We start from the raw sequence: 18,339 nt of genomic DNA, 5'->3' as shown, positions 1-18,339 counted from the left end.
AATAATAAATATCTGAAGTGAGACACAAATACATCTCATAACTATTTTTTATTGGCGCGATTGAATCTGCGTTATCTGGTATTCATATTAACCGCTCTGTCTTAATTACTTTAATTTTATTTTTATTATTTTTTAGCACAATCAACAACGGTTAATTAGAGTTAGAAAGTGAAAAAAATCAAAATTTATATTGTCTTTTATAAATAATTATTTAAGGATACGGGCATTATTTTTCTTTCAGGTAGTTAACCGTTGACTTGAATATTAATTTTTTAGCTTAGTAACCCTAAAAAATTTTAAAAAAAATTTATTGGAAAATATATTCTAATTATTATTGGACAATTCATAATAATTTTCATAAAGTATGAAAATTACAAAATCTCTTATTATGGTATAATAAATCAATTACTCGGAACTCCGAATAATAATTTCACCACCACACCAACACCTCTTACAATTTTTCACCGCAAATAGAGCGAATCATTTGGTCTACAAGTGATGTGGTGCACCAAATCCAACAATTGATTAAAAAATTTTGAATTAGTCGCACCTCTCTTTCACAAGTGGTCCACATAACGTGCCATGCACATTTATCTTCAAACGAAATATTAATATATAATAATTAGTAATCCTGATATTAATTAAGTTCACGTTATGAAGTGTTAACATTAATTATTATACTTATCTAAATCATAAACATCACACATTTTTTCTAGTAAAAGATGGGAGACTAATTAATAGAGAAATGTGTGGGTAGCTACAATTGGTTAGTGGGGCATTAATTAATAAATTTTGATTTTTGTTAATATTCCAACACTTATGATAATGCATCAGATAAAAATTAATAATGGAGATTTAAATTTTATCCAAACATAATTAAGCTAAATATTTTGTTAGATTTGGAGTAAACAAATGTATAGAGAAACGAATAAGCAATGGGATTAGTTTATGAGATCCAATTTCAATAAATCTCTATGGTATTAAAATTAGATTATTGGGTAAGGGTGTGCCATGGTATGGGAGTCAATCCAAAGCTCTTGTTATTTTGTGAGATTTTGAATTATTCAATTTTTACCTTTAGATATCTGTTGAATTAAATTTAGGGTAAACTTCAAATATCACTCCTGTGCTTTTACACATTCTCACTTTAGTATATATCCTACGGTTTAAAGTATATCAAGCTAGTATTATGTGGCTTTTATTTTTCTCTTTTCGTCAGCTCCTTCGTTAATATTTCGTTAAATTATATACAATAAATTTTAGATACCCGTCTAGATTTATCGAACATTCACTTTCGTACCCTTTAGTTTTAACTTTGTCACTGATTTAACGAAAAAAATTAGTGGAATGGATAATAAAAAATAAAAATAAAACCACAGAGTACTAAATTGATACACTTTAAATCACAAGACACTAAAGTAAGAAAGTACAAAACCACATCAGTAGTATTTGAAGTTTTTTCTTAAATTTACACACGTATTCAATGGATTAAATCCTCATCTCTTTATATTTATCATGAATAAGAGCAAAAGTGTTAAAAATAATTTTAAGTTGTTTCAAACTAGATAATTTTTTTGGGTAACAGAGTTGAAACTTTTTTAAGTACACTACTTGGCTATGGATTTTGCTGTCTCAAACATTTTTTTTATTTCTTATTCTTTTCTTTTCTTTTTGGTGGAAAAAAAAATAGCATATGAAAGTAATAAGTCATGTAAAAAGGACCATTAATTTTTTTTTAAAAAAATGTGAGCTTTTATGATCTAACTTTGAAATTTCTTTGATTAATTTAAATCATTTGATATTTATGAGAAATTATTGTTTGTATCCAATACATTTGTAGATTTGTGTGTTGTGTCTTCATCTATTCTTCATAGGACAGAATAATTCCACACTGATTTAAAACTCAAAAAATAAAGAATTGAGGTAGATTATGTGAATTATAATAAATATGTCACATCTTTGAGTTACGGGCTTGTATTAGATTGGGGCAAGTTTAAATTTTAATTTGCGAAAAAAATTTGAATATAACTGTTTGAAAAAAATAATAATAATACTTTTCTCAATAAAATTTCCTTCATTAGTTTCTAATTTCCCCCGTTTCCATTGGAAATGACCTCTTTACATATATAATTTGTCTTACAAAAATTGCTATAAAATAAGTGGATCTTCGTATTCTCTTTCCCACAAAGGAGCAACCAATATGCTCAACTATAATCTAACTTCATGCTTTCAATAAAACTTTCTTTTTTAGTAATTTTCAGAATTCGAATCCACAACTCATAATTTTTACCTAGTATTATTGGAATACCAATTCTTAGGTAATCAATAATTTCACTGAGCGAAAAACTAATAAGTAGTTTATATGTCAAGATTTTTAGAGAGAGAGAGAGAGAGAGAAGAGAAGAGAGAAGAGAGAGAGATAGAAACTAGCTGGTATACTATCGTAGCAATGGAGGCCTCGTGCATCCGGTAAAGTGTGTTCAATGATTCGCTGTTCAAATCGCATAGATCGCTCCGTTAGACTTGATCTACACACTATTAAAAGTATTTGAAGATTAAATTTCAAATTTTTCGACATTATTTGCTAGGGATCAAAAGGTTCCAAAATTAACTAATTTAATGGTAGATATAATGCGTTTTAAAGTTCAACAGTGAAGAATTATCCAAATTAAGATGAAAATTAATAGAAAAATTCTACTTAACACTCAATAGCAAGACCAATACTTCCGATTTGAATTTTGAATTCTTTATCACTATTTTTATGAGATTTTTCATTTTCAGCCGTTCATTTTAGACTACTCGTTTGATTGGTAAATGATGCCGAAAAATTATAAATTTAGTGTTCCAAATACCTTCAATAGTGTAGATCAAGTCTAACGGAGCCGATCGTCGATTATAACCGCATCATTGAAAACAACTTGGTAGCACGAGGCCTCCGTGCTACCTGATAGTATAGCAGCCTAGCTCTCTTCTCTCTCCATCTCTCTCTTCTCTCTCTCTCTCTCCCATCTCTCTCTCTCTATATATAAATATAATAATATATTATAATATAAAAAACTTAATTACAAGACGAAAATCACATAACAAAATTTAAAAAAATATATCAGAGATTAGTGATTATGATCTTGTTACACCATGTACACATTCACACTCACTGAAACTTTCACCTCCCCTCATTAATTAATTTGCACCAACTAATCCTATAAAACACAGCTGTGGTTCTCTCTCTCTCTCTCTCTCTCTCTCTCATCAATGGGGCTTTAAATACTTCAACCGTGAAAAAGATAATGTAACACATGATCTCTCATAGAGCATGTTAATGAAGATCAATAATAAGGATATGTACATTTTACCATTATAGACAACGCAAAATAGGGGAAAAAAGGTTTTATAGCTACAGTGATTGAAGTACACAATAAGATATAAACCTTTAAAAATAAAACTCCAATAATATCTATATATAGAGAAGAGAGAGAGAGAGAGAAGACAGTTTCTAATATTTTTAAAAATATCAATCATTATGCTGGTAATGTTTCGGTCTTAGATTAAGAAATGTGCATCCTCTAGGGTTAAGTGAATGGTTAATTAAATAATATGAATCTGAGGGAAAAATGATCAAAAGAATAAATCTAACGATGAAAAACTTATAACTACCAAATATTTGATACTTTAAAAACACAATATTGCGAACTCATATATATATTATATTATAATATATATATATAATATATAATATCACTTCATCAAATTCAATGATAGTTTACTACTTTCAGAATAGTCCAGGAAGCAAAAGTAAAGTTAAAATAATATTTAGTTTGTAATACTGTTATTTCTAGGAATAACTAAAATGTGTTTGTTTAATTTATGAATAGTAGAGAATAATAAAAAAAAGTGTGGTTGAATTTGACAAATAAATAAAATTTAATATAAAAATAACTATTGTAAAAATAAATTTATAAAACAAATTATTATAATATTTAAATATAAATAATATGTATTAATATATTACAATTAATAATTTTATAATAAAATTATTATAATATATTAGATATCATGTCTATAAAATTTAATTTTAATTCAATTTATAATTTTAATAAAGATTGGAATTAAATTTTAAAATAACAGTATTACGCCAAAAAAGTAGAATAATTTATACCAAGCCATTCCGGAATAACTCAGAATAGTAAAATTTGATCGGAATAAAATATTTGGACTAAAAAATATTTCGTTTGGCAGAATAACAAAAGTAATCTTTATTATCCCCACTTTATGTGTAAATCAAACAGAGCCTAGTTGTTGAAAATGTGGACCACAATTAATCAGGCATAAGTGCTACAGCTTACTAATTTTGGAACTTTGGAAGTATATGAAGATTTATTATATTATTTTCCACAATAAAGTATTATGTGGCTTTTCAAATGCTACAGCTGAGAGTGACTTGAAAAGGCATACCCAGCAGCCCTGTCAGCCATAAGTTTGGAAGGTCAGGCTTTCCTTTTAAAGCATGATATAATCCACCAAGATTAGATTTCATGTGATCACTTGTAAGATCCATTAGGTACCATTCTGTTTAGAAATAAACTATTCTTAGTTATTTCTTATATAGCTACAATTTTTGAAATAAATAGAAACATGATAAATAATTACTCCTAATCAGTAATGTGCTGTACCTTTTTTTTTTTTCCTTAGAAAAGTTGCAANTTTTTTTTTTTTTTTTTTTTTTAAATAGCTAGAAATATGCACTACAATAAATAATGATATTTTTAAATGTCAGTACAGGTCAAAAAAAGTAATGTTGCTAAATTATCGACACTTTTTAAACGTGTTGCTATATGTAGAGTCGGTATAGGTAGGGCCGCCTTGATATTTGGCACCCACTCCTCCAGTGACTTCTGGCGGAGGTATATGTGACAATCGTAGCCCTCTACGGTCCCTGCGAGATCCTCGTGGTTGAACTCCAGCCGCCGGAACCCTACCTCGTCGGCTGCGGCGACGGAGGAGGATAAAGGGAGATGATGATCAACTTTTTTTTTTTCTTTTTTATTTGTAATCGGACCGAGTGGGCTGAGTTTGGTTGGTTGAGTAGAATAACTTTTTGTTTGTAGATTTTTTAAAAATGTTTTAGCATAAATAGAATATTTACATAAAAGTGTCTAAAAAATATATTTTTATAATCTAATTTTGTTGTAGTGATGAAACAATTAAGTTTCAAATTTAAAATTTAAAGTACTAACTATCAAGTCTTTAGCCAACTGCACTGCGAGTACGATTGATTTCTTACTTGTTTTAAGAAGTCCAATGCTTTGGGTACAAAAAATAAACCAAAAGTAGAATTAACAATCAAATTTTTAATAATTTATGATATTATATAGGTAAAAGTTTATGGTGACCCCCTCAGTTTCTTTGTTCTTTTTGTTGATACCTTTTTAATTTTAGATTGTTTTTAAATTAAGCGATATTAGTCTAAAAATTTATGAAATCTATGGAATTAATCAGTAATTTTGCTAAATATTGTAATCACTTTGTAGCAAATTGAACTAAACAGATAATACTTAATAATTTGATAAAACTTCAAACTTAATTACGTATAAAAATTCTAAAAAAATCAGAAGTTGAGTCTCAATAGAAAAAGATATATTTTGAGGGCTCCAATCCAAATCATAAAGTAAAATAATTTGCTTAAGTTGTTAAAGTTGAAATTTAAATAAGAGTTATCCCGCTTTTATTAAAAAAAAAAAAAAAAAATCTGGCTCATCGACTGTACATAAAATTTTCTCGCTGGGAGTGCGTCTAAACTCGTCACTATGCGAGACATGAATGGAGCAGCTATGTATAATAGGATTTTACTGGAATGAGTTCTCCTTACCTCTCCTCCCCGTCCGCGCCGCCGCTTTTGCTGCGGCCGCCTCGCCCGGCGGGGTACCGTACTTGGGGAACGGGACGCGGCCGGACTCGATGAGCTCGACGTCCTTGACGAGCAGCTCGTAGCGCCACTTGGCTTCCTCCGCCGTCATCCCCCCGCCGACGGCCCGCGCGACGTTGTGCCACCGGTCCGGCGTGTCCTCGGCGTACTCCGCCAGCACATCCTCGAACCGCTTGTTCTGCGAGTACGTCCATTTCGACCCAGAAGCCATTGATGAGAAAGAGAGATGTGAGCTGCAGATCGAATTGGATATTGTGTTGTTTTGGAGTACTGCTGTTTCTACTTTTTATATGCAGGAGGGGAGGAGGGGGTTAGTTTTCTGGGGGGTTGTGGTGGTCTAATTGGTGAATCCAGTTAAGGGAATTGATACTTCGCAATTTGTCTAAAAAGGGGAAATGATGTAGGAGAACATCGGATCGCGTAGATTCTTTAATTACATATTTTAATACACAATATAAGTAAAACAGCTGATTGATTTAATCGTACATCTGAATATAGGGGTGGCATCTCATCCACTTGGCAAAGCATAGGAGTCGTCCCCATTTATTGAGATGCATCTCGCATTTTGGATGAATGATTACATTATTGAGCACCAGAAAGTTACTGGGCACCAAATATATTGAGAATCTGCCTTCCCAAAGGGATGAATGAAAATCTATAGCTATCTAAGCTAGCAGCGGCAGCAGCAGCAGCAGCAGTAGTAGTAGTAGAAGACGTCTTCCTCTCGCTGTTAATTTTGTTCTCAGCGTTTGGTTAGGGGATAGGGATAGAAATAGGCCCTTATCCCTCTTTTATATCCAAACGCTAATTTTTTACCCGAGAATAGTAGTTCTCAGTTATCCCCACCAACACTTTTATTTTTTATATAAAACTATCTAATATTTTTTTTATCCCCGAAAACGACCCAATTTTCATCCAAACGCTATTTTTCTTATCCCCATACTTGTATCTATCCCTGTAATAGCTAGTTCTTGCTTATACCCGAACCAAACTAAGTTTAAGTTATCAAGGAACAGTATTTTCAATATTTATATGTAATATCCCCTTCTCACGTCCGAGCTCGAGATTATTTTGATGGTCAAAAGATGAAACCGAATTAAATAGTAGAAATTTAAATAACATAAAGAGCATGATAGGACTCGATTAATGAGCTTAGGAACTACTACTCTAATACCATGTTAAGTTAATTAATTTGAAATAATCGTTTTTCTCTAACAACTAACACCACCGCCTCCTCTTCACCGTTAATTTTGGCATATATTTAATAAATATCTCAATAATTTTCTCTGGTTTTATTTATATCAACTTTTTCATTCTTTAGTTATTACTGTTCCATCAATCTCCATTAAACTCTAGATATGCACAGAATGAGAAAAAAATCGACAGTAAATATTATTTTCATACTATTAATAGTACTCCACACAAATTATATAATATAATATGTATATAGTATGATTAATTTATATAAAATATTAAGGAAAAGCCAGCTATTTTGTGACAATTTAGTACTAATTAGCTCCTTTCCTTTTCTCAGAAAAGTTAAGAGTTGGTTAGTGAGCTGATGAGATTGTAAGACCCGTGATGAGGGCTTAAAGGATATCCATTTATGAGAAGAGTACAAAAGGAAAAAATTAAATAGAACACTTAGTTGGCCTTTTCTCCCTTCTTAGGGAAAAAGACAAAACTGCCCTGCCTAGACTCGGTCAAACTTTATTGTCTCCTCGTCAGAGGGTAGGGGTAAATCGGTCAAATTACCTCGTCTCTTTCCTAGTATAGCATTTTCTCATGTACATAATAATAAGAGTGAGGCTACTATGCTATCGGAAGCACGGAACCTTCCGTGCTTACAGTTTATTTTGAACCCCTTCGTTCACTAGGTAAATGATATCATAAAATCATAAAATTTATTTTCTAGGTATTTCAAATACTCTAGATCAAGTTTAACGGAGCCGATCGACGATTCGAAAGTCGCAAATCGAAAACGAGCTGGAAGCACGGAAGGCTCCGTGCTTCCGATAACATAGTAGCCTCACTCTAATAATAATATGATAATAATAATATATTGTAGCTTTTGTTGCAGTGAGAAAAAAAAAAAAGGAAATGTTATAAAACAGGGACCTGTGGCTTCAATGCGCTTCAGAATCCATCAATAGAAAAAAAAAAAAATTAAAAAAAAAAATAAACAAAATAAACAAAAAAAATTTAGCTGGAGGTGTACAAATCAACTATAATTTCATAAACACCGTGATTTTCATACTCGCAAATTATTTTTAAATGAATGATACAGCTTCCGAATCGAATAGTTTATACCATTAAATATAATTTATAATATTGAAAATATATGAAAATTGAATAGAAAGTTACAATAAAATTTATCAAGCAAATATAAAATGTACTGTCAAAATCAAACGACCTTTTATTAATAGAGATTCGATTTCTTTCATTCAAAATCAGACAAATTATGTTAGTACGAGTGGTCAGAATAACAAAAATTTAAATCATAGCCAAATATAATATATGCTCTAAAAGCAACATTTTAGAAGAACTGTATCGGTGGTCAAAATTTTTAAAATATAAAATTTACAAGTGGATAATTATATGGGGGGTTTTTTTTTTTTTAACAAAAGATGGTGTGCTTCATGAGAAAGGTGGAATCATATGGCGTTTAATAATAATCTATAGTTTTATTTTTTTATATTGATTTTTTTGTTAAATTAGTGACAAAATTAAAACCACAGGGTACTAAAATAAAAAATTCAGTAAACCACATGATACTAAAGTAAAAATTCGGTAAACCATATGTGAGATATCTTAAGTTTTTTTGTATGATTTAACGAAGGTACCGACGAAAAAAGAAAAATAAACTCACGGAATACTAAAATCATTCATTTAAAACCATAGAATATTAAAGTAAAAAGCACGAAACCAAATAGGTGATATTTGAAGTTTATCCAAATTTTAATGTTTGCGAATTATGTGAGTGGGTAAGGAATTTTCCCCAGGTATTTATCCCTCAATCACCTTACATAATTACATGCATCTTTTCCTCAACTTTTCCACTACCATCATATATATATATATATATATATATATATATATATATATATATAAAATTGAGCTCCTATATTTTAAAAGTACCAAGTCATTGGTACTTGTAAGTTTTCGGCCCTTGGATTAAGGAATGTGCGGTTAGGATAATGTAGGCTCCCTAGGGTTGAGTGGGTGGTTGATTTAATAGTATGATCTAACGGATGAAAATGATCAAAGATGTAGATCTAACGGTAAAAAATTTACAAGCACCAAATGCTTGGTGCTTTTACAAATACCATAGCCGGACTATATATATATATATATATGGTTTGATTCCAAAGTAAAAGGTCCTTCATCTCCAATAGCTTTGGAGGGGAATTTGTCTCATTAAGCAATGGATGTAGTAATCTACTAAAAACCATCACACAAAATCATAAAAGGCGTTCTATTTGTGATGTCATAGATGTGGAATGTTTAGATCCACTGAAACAAGGGGACCCCCTTTTGACAATTTGCACTTTGAGATTTGTAATGCCCAAAAGCAAATCTTCAGATACAGATTCTGCTAGTTTTTTTTTTTTTTTTTTTTTTTTTTTTTTGTTTCTCTTGCACTGAGGTTTTACTTAGACCCATAGTTAGTTAATTCGGATTCGGACAAAAATTCGGTACGAGTATAATTCGGATAAAATTTATCTTTTAATTTTTAAATTCGTTAAAAAATACGGTTAAAAAACGGATTCGGTAATTATTCGGATACGTGATTTATACGGATATTATATGTTCACCAATTAAAAATTCGACTATTAAATTAAGTTTTTTTCTCTCAAGATTTATACTATTAGCATAAATACTCATATTTTTTAAAAATATAAAAATAAAAAACTACAAAATTAGACTAATTAAGTAAAAAAAATAACAAACTATATTATGCTTATAAATAAAATATTATATATATATATATATATATATATATATGAGTCCGGCTGAGGTACTATCGATAGTACCAAGGATTTGGTGCTATCGAGTTTTCACCGTTAGATTTAACCCTTTGATTATTTTTATCCGTTAGATTATACTATTCAACTAATCACTCACTCAACCCTCGAGGGTCCACATCATCCTAACCACCCATTTCTCAATTTAAGGGCTAAAAAATCAATAGCACCAATAGCTTTGTGCTATTGATAGTATTCCAGCCTAGTTATATATATATAACGGTAAAAAATTTATAAGCACCAAATACTTGGTACTTTTACAAGCACCATAGCCGGACTATATATATATATATATATATATATATATATATATATATATATATATATATATATATATATAATGAGAGGGAGGTCCACCGTCCCTCTCATGTGGCCTCGTGGACCGCGCGCGAACAAAGCCTTCCAAACGCCGTGCCATTTCCACCTTTTCGTTTCCGCGGACGGTGACACGATTTTTTCTCCAAATTTTCTCCAAATTTTATAAAATAGCTTTTCGAAACAAAATTTTACGGACAATGGAACATGGGAAAAAAAATTTTCAACCGAAATTTTTTTTTCGGAGGGGTTTTACTGGGATCCGAACAATCGCGATTTCTGCGACGAGAGCGGCGAAGGAGGACGACAACGACTACACTTCGGTGACGAGAGCGACGACGACACTACCCTTTTTTTGGGCGAATCATTCGCGAATCGCGAATGATTCGCGGATAATTATTTTTGACGAAAAAAAAGGCATATTTTTTCAAATTTTTCGAAAAAATACGTATACGAGCGTTTAATTCGGTTATTCAAAAATTCACAAATAATTCGCGAATTAACTAACCATGCTTAAACCTGCTGTACAGCATAATACTGTTTGATAAAGCATTGCATGAAAAATTTTACATTTTGTTTCCCTCTCCTTAAGGGCTTCGTTGCTGCTGTAGTCTGGATGTTGAATATAAAAATATAATGGCTAAATTATATAAAATTTTTCTGTCAAAATCTGATTTTTTACCTTTCCCTCATGTCCTTTAAAACCTACACTTTGCCCCCTTATAAAATAAAAAATGGTCACAAGAGATACGGTGTAAACTGTGATGACAAAATGACTATTTTGCCCCTCATCATTTTTGGCAACAGGACAGAAAGTTGAGGGCATTTTTGACATAAAAAAATATATAATAATATTTTATAAACGAAACCCTAACAGATTACCAACGGTAAGGAGATGAAGTGAACATTTTTTATTTTATAAAGAGACAAAGTGTAAATTTTTAAATGACAGGAGGGAAAAGTGAAAAATCGGATTTTTGACAAGAAAGTTTTTTGTAACTTATCCAAATATAAAATATTGTTCTTTAGTAGCTTCAACTTTTGAAAAATAATAATTATTTCATTTAATTTAACATAATATAAAAAATAAGTGGATTTAAGTTCAAGTCCTGTCATTTAAATTAAGCCTGCATTTTGGGACTATTATTAAACCGTTTTGAGCCGGAACGTGAGCGCAAATGTTAAATATAAATATTAAAAATAATGTTCTCTAATAGCTTAATCTTTCAAAAAAAATCAATTATTTCATATAATTTAATATTAGAAGTTGTAAAGTGATCTTTTTTTGCTTTTAAATCTCGAAATTATATGAGGAACGAATGGCAAGTTTTATTTTGAAGGACGACAAAATAATGAATCGTAATTATTTTGCAACAATGTAATGATTGATCATCTACCTCATAATTTTCTCATACGCGTGATAGATATCGGCACGTGCTTAGAAAAGAAATGATTGAAGTGGGTTATATACTTATATTACGGTTAAAAGCACTATTTTTATAATTCGAAATACCCTCAAAATTCGAAAGTGTTTTCAATCTTTCATTCTCTGACGCTATAAATATTATTGCTCAATTCTGGGGTTCAGCTTAGATCCTCCTTTTTTTTTTTTTTAGAGAGATAGATAGCACGCTACCCGCTTCGTTTATTTCATTTAAAAATAAACTTAGCTAGAAATGTGAATTAACTAGGATTTGAATTTAGATATCGGGTACCAACCACCAAGCCTTTTGCCACTTGCTCTAGGGACAGTCGGTGTTCAGTCCAGATCTTAAAACTAAAAACTCTTCACGCAACTCCCGTACCGAAAAATGAGAACTTTTTCTGGGCCTGGTTCAGGCTAAAGCCCACTTAAGATCTCGCCTAGTTCTTTGCATTTGGAACTGTCCCAGGTTGCTCAAAACTTGAAGAAAAATCCCTCAAAAATAATACCACCACAACTAATAATAAAAAATAATAAGAAAAATACTACCTGTGTATCTGTATACAAGTTAAGGATTTAAGTACTGTGGCATGAGATTGTGCCGAAAACTTGCCGGCACGACACAGTACGGTACGGTGTGTACCGAGTCGTGTCGATGCATGCCGGTCAAAAAAATTCTTATGTGCCAATACATAATAGCATAAAATATTTATTTTCTTTAGCAACAAAATATCTAACTATTTATTATGTCTATTTATCACGTTTTTGGAACTTATTAAGGAAATTGCTTACTAATTTAAAAAATAGAGGGCTTTGAGCTATACCATCGGCACGGGATCTGTATCATGCCAGTATCTTGTTGGCACGGTACGGTACGGTGGATACGTCCCGTGTCGACGGGCACTTAAGATCTTGATACAAGTATAAATTTTATACTGCATGTATCTCGGATCACATAAATTCTTATATTTTAGTTTTAAAAAAATAGTAAAACAAGGGGGGGGTGTAAGATTTGAAATCTCCTTTATGGTGGGCAATTATTTATAATATCCCCTTGCTATTACAACCCACCAAACTTACCCTCTATTTTTCAAATACTTTTTGAAAATTCAAGCATTCGTTTATATTTGATATTTTTGGGAATAAGTTTAAAATAAGGACGACAATTTTAAAAAATATGTGCATATTAGATTTTTTTCAAAAAACATTTCAGAGTATATTAGGTTTTACTCAAAAAAAAAAAAAAATCAAATACTATCCATGTAATTTTATGATTTCTCTCTTTAGTATCATTTGATTTAAAATATATCATTTTTGTATCCTATAGTTTTTTTTTTTTTTTTCGCTATCTCTTCTATTAATTTTTTTGTTAAATCAGTGACAAAGTTAAAATCATATGATACTAAAATAAAAATTCGTTAAACTATAGGGTAATAAAGTGAATATTCGATAAATCATAGATGAGGTATTCGAAATTTTTTGTATACGATTTGACGGAAAGTTAATGGAGGTGCAGACGGAAAAATAAAAATAAAATTATGTAGTCCTAAAGCGATATACTTTAAACTGTTGGGTATTAAAATGAGAAAATGCGAAACCAGATTATCCAAACTCCAAAAAAAAAAAAAAGGTTCCCTTGGGCCGTCCAAAAACAGATTTTTTTTCAAAACCACACTATAAAATTTTCTAATTAGATAATTAATCCTATAAAAATTCTAATAATTTATCCATATAATTATAAAAATTAAATAAAAATTTTAATAATTCACGTATAATTCTAACAATTTTTTTTTTCTATGTGTAATTCTAATAAAGACGGTGAATTATTAACTGTCTTAATGAATGCAATGAATAATTCACCGTTTTTATGAGAGAGACTTTCAGAATGCAGTACGCGATTGAGAGAAAAACCTCCGTGGCGATGAGAGGATTAATTTGCCAAATATAAATTTCACATGTTGTTTCTAAATTATAAAATTTTAGTGAGTTATTTTGTAGAAAGAGTCCTCCCAAAACACACACGGCGAGAGAGAGAGAGAGAGAGAGAGAGAGAGAGAGAGAGAAAGAGAAAAAGAAAAAGAAAGAGGGGAAAATTTTTTTGGGATGGCGACGGAGTCGGAGGGGGAGGAGGAGACGGCGGCGGCAGGGGTTGGGGGGAAGCTGACGGGCAGCCCGCAGCTGGCGGTGGACGGCGGCGATCTGCGGGAGATGGCGAAGAAGGCAGCCTGGAGCGTCAGCTCCTGCAAGCCCGGCAACGGCGTCGTCGCCCTCCGCGACGACAACCTCGACACCTACTGGCAGTAATCCATCCCCCCCCTCAAAAACCCTTTTCAAACCCTAATCCCAACCATACTACAACCATACATACATTTTTTACCCCCCCTTTTTTTTTTGTTGTTTTGATTTAGATCGGATGGAGCACAGCCCCATCTGGTGAACATCCAATTCCAGAGGAAGCTCAAGTTGCAAGTACTTCCCCATTCACTCACTTTGATCGTTTTCATCTATTAGAATCAGTAACAAATGCTCATCTTCTTTTCTTTTTCACGCGGTTTCGCTTCAGCTTGTGGTTCTGTACGTCGATTTCAAGCTCGACGAGAGCTACACGCCTAGCAAGATCTCCGTCCGCGCCGGCGACAGCTTCCACAATTTGAAGGCCGGTCCAATCTCTCTATTTCATGAGTTAGAAATCTCGTTTCAAGCTGATTAAGTACGATAATAATAAGTAATTTGCTTCTTTTGCAATTGTAGGAAATAAAGACCGTGGAGCTCGTTAAGCCGGTCGGATGGGTGCATATATCTTTGTCCGGAACTGATCCGCGGTGCGTCTTTAGTCCGAGTGGATGTACCTCTGTGTCGAACATTGCCTATTTTTTCGATATTATTTTAGCTGAGCTTCTGGTGATACTCGGTAAACAATCTAATTGGCTGTGTAGCGCTGCGCGTGTGTTTAACAGCTGCTTTTCAAATCAGTAGGCGATAAATCGGTTGCGTTACTCTTTCGCTTGTAGACTCGCAGTTAAGAATATCGTGTCTCTCCCTATGCTTAGAGCTCTCGATATCTTCTTTCATCATAGTAGCATGCTCGCGATAACTATCTCGTCGGTTCTTGTTTGCAGAGAGTCCCTTTTATTCCTAATCATAAGAATTTCCCTCCGGCGCACATGCGCCTTTCTTTTTAGGGCATGTTTGGTTCGTGATTGAAATGAGAATGAAGAATATAATTGGATTGTATTAGAATGAGAACTGAAATGACGAATCATTTAAAAATGTTTGGTTCATTATTAGAGTGGAAATCGAAATGGATACCTAGGATTTTGAGAAAGAGTTTTTGGTTGAAAAAGAGGAGATTGGTGAAGGGATAGGAGGGCAAGGTGTTTGCTAGAGAGGGTTTTGAGCGGTTTACTACGGAATGGGCCGATTCAGGATTTAAAGCCAGATTGGGGGTCATGTTCCCATTTCGGAGTGGAATCAGAATCAGAATCAGATTCCTGCAAAATGCGCAATAACTATCAGAATTAGTGAGTCTCATTTTAATTCTAGAGTCTACAATAGATAAACCAAATAAGCCCGTAGTGCCTTTGGCCTCCCCTCCTGCGGATCTTTGCTATTATTACTAGCATGTGATAACTCAATGCTGATGAAAGATCGAAGTATTAACGGCTTCTTAAAGTGACTCTATTTAGTAGCGAGTTAGCTCTTTGACGGCTTTACTGATTGAGTATCTACTTTTAAGTCCTAGTTCACGAGATAGACGATATAGTTATATTTGGTTTGAGAAAAATGTTTTTTTTTCTTTTTTGCATTGTATGCCTCCTCAAAAACCGTAAATTTTACAATTCTTCTTTGTGTTTTGTTTGATCTTACAGCGAAACATTTATTCACACCTTTATGCTCCAACTTGCCATACTGTCCAATCACTTGAATGGGAGGGACACGCACGTTCGCCAGATCAAAATATTTGGGCCTCGACCGTAAGTCAAGTTTTATTAGAATATTTCTCTGACAAACTTCAACAATCCAAACTGACTTCCATCTTCTCGTGCTGTTTTACAGAAACCCTGTGCCTCGCCAACCATTTCATTTCACTTCGAGGGAATTCATCACCTACTCGACTCTTAGATAGCATTGATGGCCATCAATTACCGGAAAAGCGGCTCTTCCATCCGTGAACGCGATTCGTGGAAGCCCTCCATAGGCAGTTTTTGTCATGAAGAATACCTAGATGGCTAGACCAGAAGATGTCAGTATAAGTCGGAAGTTTATTTGACTTGGAATGTGTTGACACTTGTGTTCATTTTTGGTGGTTTTTTTTTGTGTTTTGGAGAAGCATCAAAGTTTCCAGTGTAGATTCGACTTATATGTTAATGTAACATCATATTGATCTTCGACATATTCAGTAAGCAAATTGAGCTTGCCAATTTTTGGCAATGATGTTGTTCTTGCAAGTATCAACTTGGCCTTTTGCACAAGATGGAGTTTCTGACTGAAATTTAGATTTTGAGCCTCAACAGCAGAAGCTTCAATGTAGAGCTTCTGAGGGTCTGTCTGTGTGGCTGGTGGTTCAGTCAAAATGGATCATCTAGAGCAGAAGCTTCAATATAGAGCTTCTGACGGTCAGTCTGTGTGGCTTGCGGCCTCTGTCAAAATGGATCATCTGGCCTAACCGCTTGAAGTATGGCTGTCGCTAGCACTCAAACTGGTTGTAGTTCTTGATTTTAGTACGATGTGAAATTGTTAAAATTTTTTTGAAGCTTTTCTCCTGATAGTACTAAATAAGCTGAGTCCGGCTATTATACTATTAATAACACTAAGCATTTAATGCTATTAAATTTTTTACAATTAGATTTATCTTTTTAATCATTTTCACTGTTAAATCATACTATTCAACTAATTGTTCACTTAATCCTAAAAAAATATTATTATTCTTATCGCATATTCTTTAATCCAAAAATTAAAAATCTAATAGCATTAGTAACTTTGTGCTATAAATTGTATAGTAGTCTAGTTCCTCAATAAGTAGTACTTTTTCTTCGTATGGAGATTGTTCTCAAGATGTAAAGCAAAGAAAAGGTGACAAGGCCATGTCTTTTCGTACTAAATTCGATAGCACGACCAAATGACATTAGATCTGATAAGCTACAGGAGTTGGATTCGGATCCGATAACACTTCCGGGTAAGTGAACGTCCAATAATAAATCTATCTCTGGCATGAGTTGGATTCGGATCCGATAGGCTGTACCCACCCGTTTCTCACGGGCAGATTCTACTATAAAACTCCCCCGTAACCCTAAAAACTTTTCTAGGGTTTCTGAGGTGGGATCTCTCTCTCTCTCTCTCTCTCTCTCTCTCTTTTTCTTAGGGCACAGAGGAGGTTGCGATGATGGTATTCTCGTTAATCCGATTTTCTCATTAATATGAGGACACCATCAAATCCTTTCACAACACATACTCTGAGCACCTCCTCTTTACTGATTTATTTTTCCTTTTCAAAAAAGTTTTTTTTTTTTTTTTTTTTTTTTAAAAAAGAAGCTATATGTGTTGTTACTGTGCCCGATTTATTTTACATACCATGTTCAGAGGCTACTATGAATTAGACCTCCGAACTTTTTAATCTTCTTCGTTGGTATTCTTCAACTTTTATTCAAATTGGTTTAAGTTATTTTTATTGTTAATCATTGATGCAATTTATTTTATGTGCAACTAAGAACTCGCATAATAGAGAACTACTAAAATAAAAATGATTAAAAAATGGAAATGTGTAAATTAGAAAAGAAAATTCAAGTTCAAGGGATCATATTTAAATTTTCACTGAGAGCTGTTTTTGTTTTTTTTTTTAATGTAAGCAAATATCTCTGCCACCTTAACCCCAATAAATCTCTGCAAAAGAACTGCCCTTGAATCCAAAATCCTGCATTGCAAAGCGCAATGGCCAAAATTCTCTATAATTTCAAGATTGAAATTCAATTGTTTGTAAGTAAAGTATTTTTGAATTTTAATGTAATGTGAGGAGATAATCCGACATGCGCTGCGGCGGGGTCTAACCAATCACAATTGTCTGGTACGGGATCATTCATCCTGCCATGGTTGATAAAAAGTTAATTTTGTTATATTTTTTTCTCTCAAAAGGAAGTATTTATTCGACTGCTGTATATTACTGACGTAGTGTAAATGCGACACAGAAAACTTTCTCAGTGTTGCCTTGTATTGTAGATGGATTATCAGAAGCAGCTTATCCTGAAGAAGCCAAACTGAATGTTTTCACTGCTCCTGATTTGGTCTGAGAGTTGCCTGGGTCTGCGAGTCTCGCAAGTCTCAAATGCATATCTTTGATGCCGTAAGCTGACCAGGTTATGAAATAGTTCAGAATCATTCTCCACGAATTTATTAGAAGTGATTCACTTTGTTTTCATCGGGTAACAAGGGAGAAGGATTACCCATGGTTTAGTCACTGCACCAGCACATGTTCTTGAGAGATGCAACTTCTTGAAAGCAGAATTTCAAGCCTCTTTCAGCTTTTTATTAGAGTTTCCTGCAAACGTCTTGTCAGTACCAGTATCTCAATATAAAGCAGTTCATTGATTTATTGTAAAAAGCAACTCCATCATCACCCCAATATGCTTCATCAATCACCTGAGTTGTCAAAATTTTCT

General features: G+C 32.8%; 2 protein-coding genes and 1 long non-coding RNA gene across 5 annotated transcripts; 2 read left to right on the top strand and 1 right to left on the bottom strand.

Annotated features, from left to right (window-relative positions):
• LOC109722452 (protein RADIALIS-like 3) lies at window positions 3,162-6,428 on the bottom strand. The gene is made up of 2 exons (XM_020250518.1): window positions 5,868-6,428; window positions 3,162-3,275 (listed from the first exon to the last, which is right to left on the bottom strand). The coding sequence occupies exons 1-2, from the start codon at window positions 6,132-6,134 to the stop codon at window positions 3,270-3,272; spliced, it is 273 nt and encodes a 90-aa protein (XP_020106107.1). The 5' UTR covers window positions 6,135-6,428; the 3' UTR covers window positions 3,162-3,269.
• On the top strand, window positions 13,712-16,137 carry LOC109721914 (anaphase-promoting complex subunit 10). Of its 3 annotated transcripts, none has more exons than XM_020249734.1 (6): window positions 13,712-13,986; window positions 14,095-14,155; window positions 14,250-14,342; window positions 14,438-14,597; window positions 15,556-15,660; window positions 15,743-16,137. In XM_020249734.1, the coding sequence occupies exons 1-5, from the start codon at window positions 13,790-13,792 to the stop codon at window positions 15,609-15,611; spliced, it is 567 nt and encodes a 188-aa protein (XP_020105323.1). In that variant the 5' UTR covers window positions 13,712-13,789; the 3' UTR covers window positions 15,612-15,660; window positions 15,743-16,137. The 3 variants fall into 3 exon arrangements, with proteins under 3 accessions (XP_020105323.1, XP_020105321.1, XP_020105322.1); XM_020249732.1 differs by having other exon boundaries at window positions 13,734-13,986; window positions 14,438-14,528; window positions 15,549-15,660; XM_020249733.1 differs by having other exon boundaries at window positions 13,738-13,986; window positions 14,438-14,508.
• Window positions 17,009-18,318, top strand: LOC109722182. Its single transcript, XR_002219400.1, has 2 exons — window positions 17,009-17,747; window positions 17,869-18,318. It is a non-coding gene; the product is annotated as an uncharacterized LOC109722182 (long non-coding RNA).

The sequence above is a fragment of the Ananas comosus genome, linkage group 16 (assembly GCF_001540865.1).
Source record: "Ananas comosus cultivar F153 linkage group 16, ASM154086v1, whole genome shotgun sequence".
NCBI classification, from domain to species: Eukaryota; Viridiplantae; Streptophyta; class Magnoliopsida; order Poales; family Bromeliaceae; genus Ananas; species Ananas comosus.
The sequence above is the reverse complement of the archived record's forward strand: the minus strand, read 5'-3'. Positions and strand labels throughout refer to the sequence as shown.

What these genes read in the sequence shown, in the direction of transcription:
- LOC109722452 (XM_020250518.1), bottom strand. Translation starts at nt 6,134, where the DNA reads ATGGCTTCTGGGTCGAAATGGACGTACTCGCAGAACAAGCGGTTCGAG.
- LOC109721914 (XM_020249732.1), top strand. Translation starts at nt 13,790, where the DNA reads ATGGCGACGGAGTCGGAGGGGGAGGAGGAGACGGCGGCGGCAGGGGTT. An exon ending in ACAGCTTCCACAATTTGAAG is followed by an intron (nt 14,343 to 14,437) that starts GCCGGTCCAATC and finishes TTGCAATTGTAG; the next exon opens with GAAATAAAGACCGTGGAGCT. An exon ending in AAAATATTTGGGCCTCGACC is followed by an intron (nt 15,661 to 15,742) that starts GTAAGTCAAGTT and finishes GCTGTTTTACAG; the next exon opens with AAACCCTGTGCCTCGCCAAC.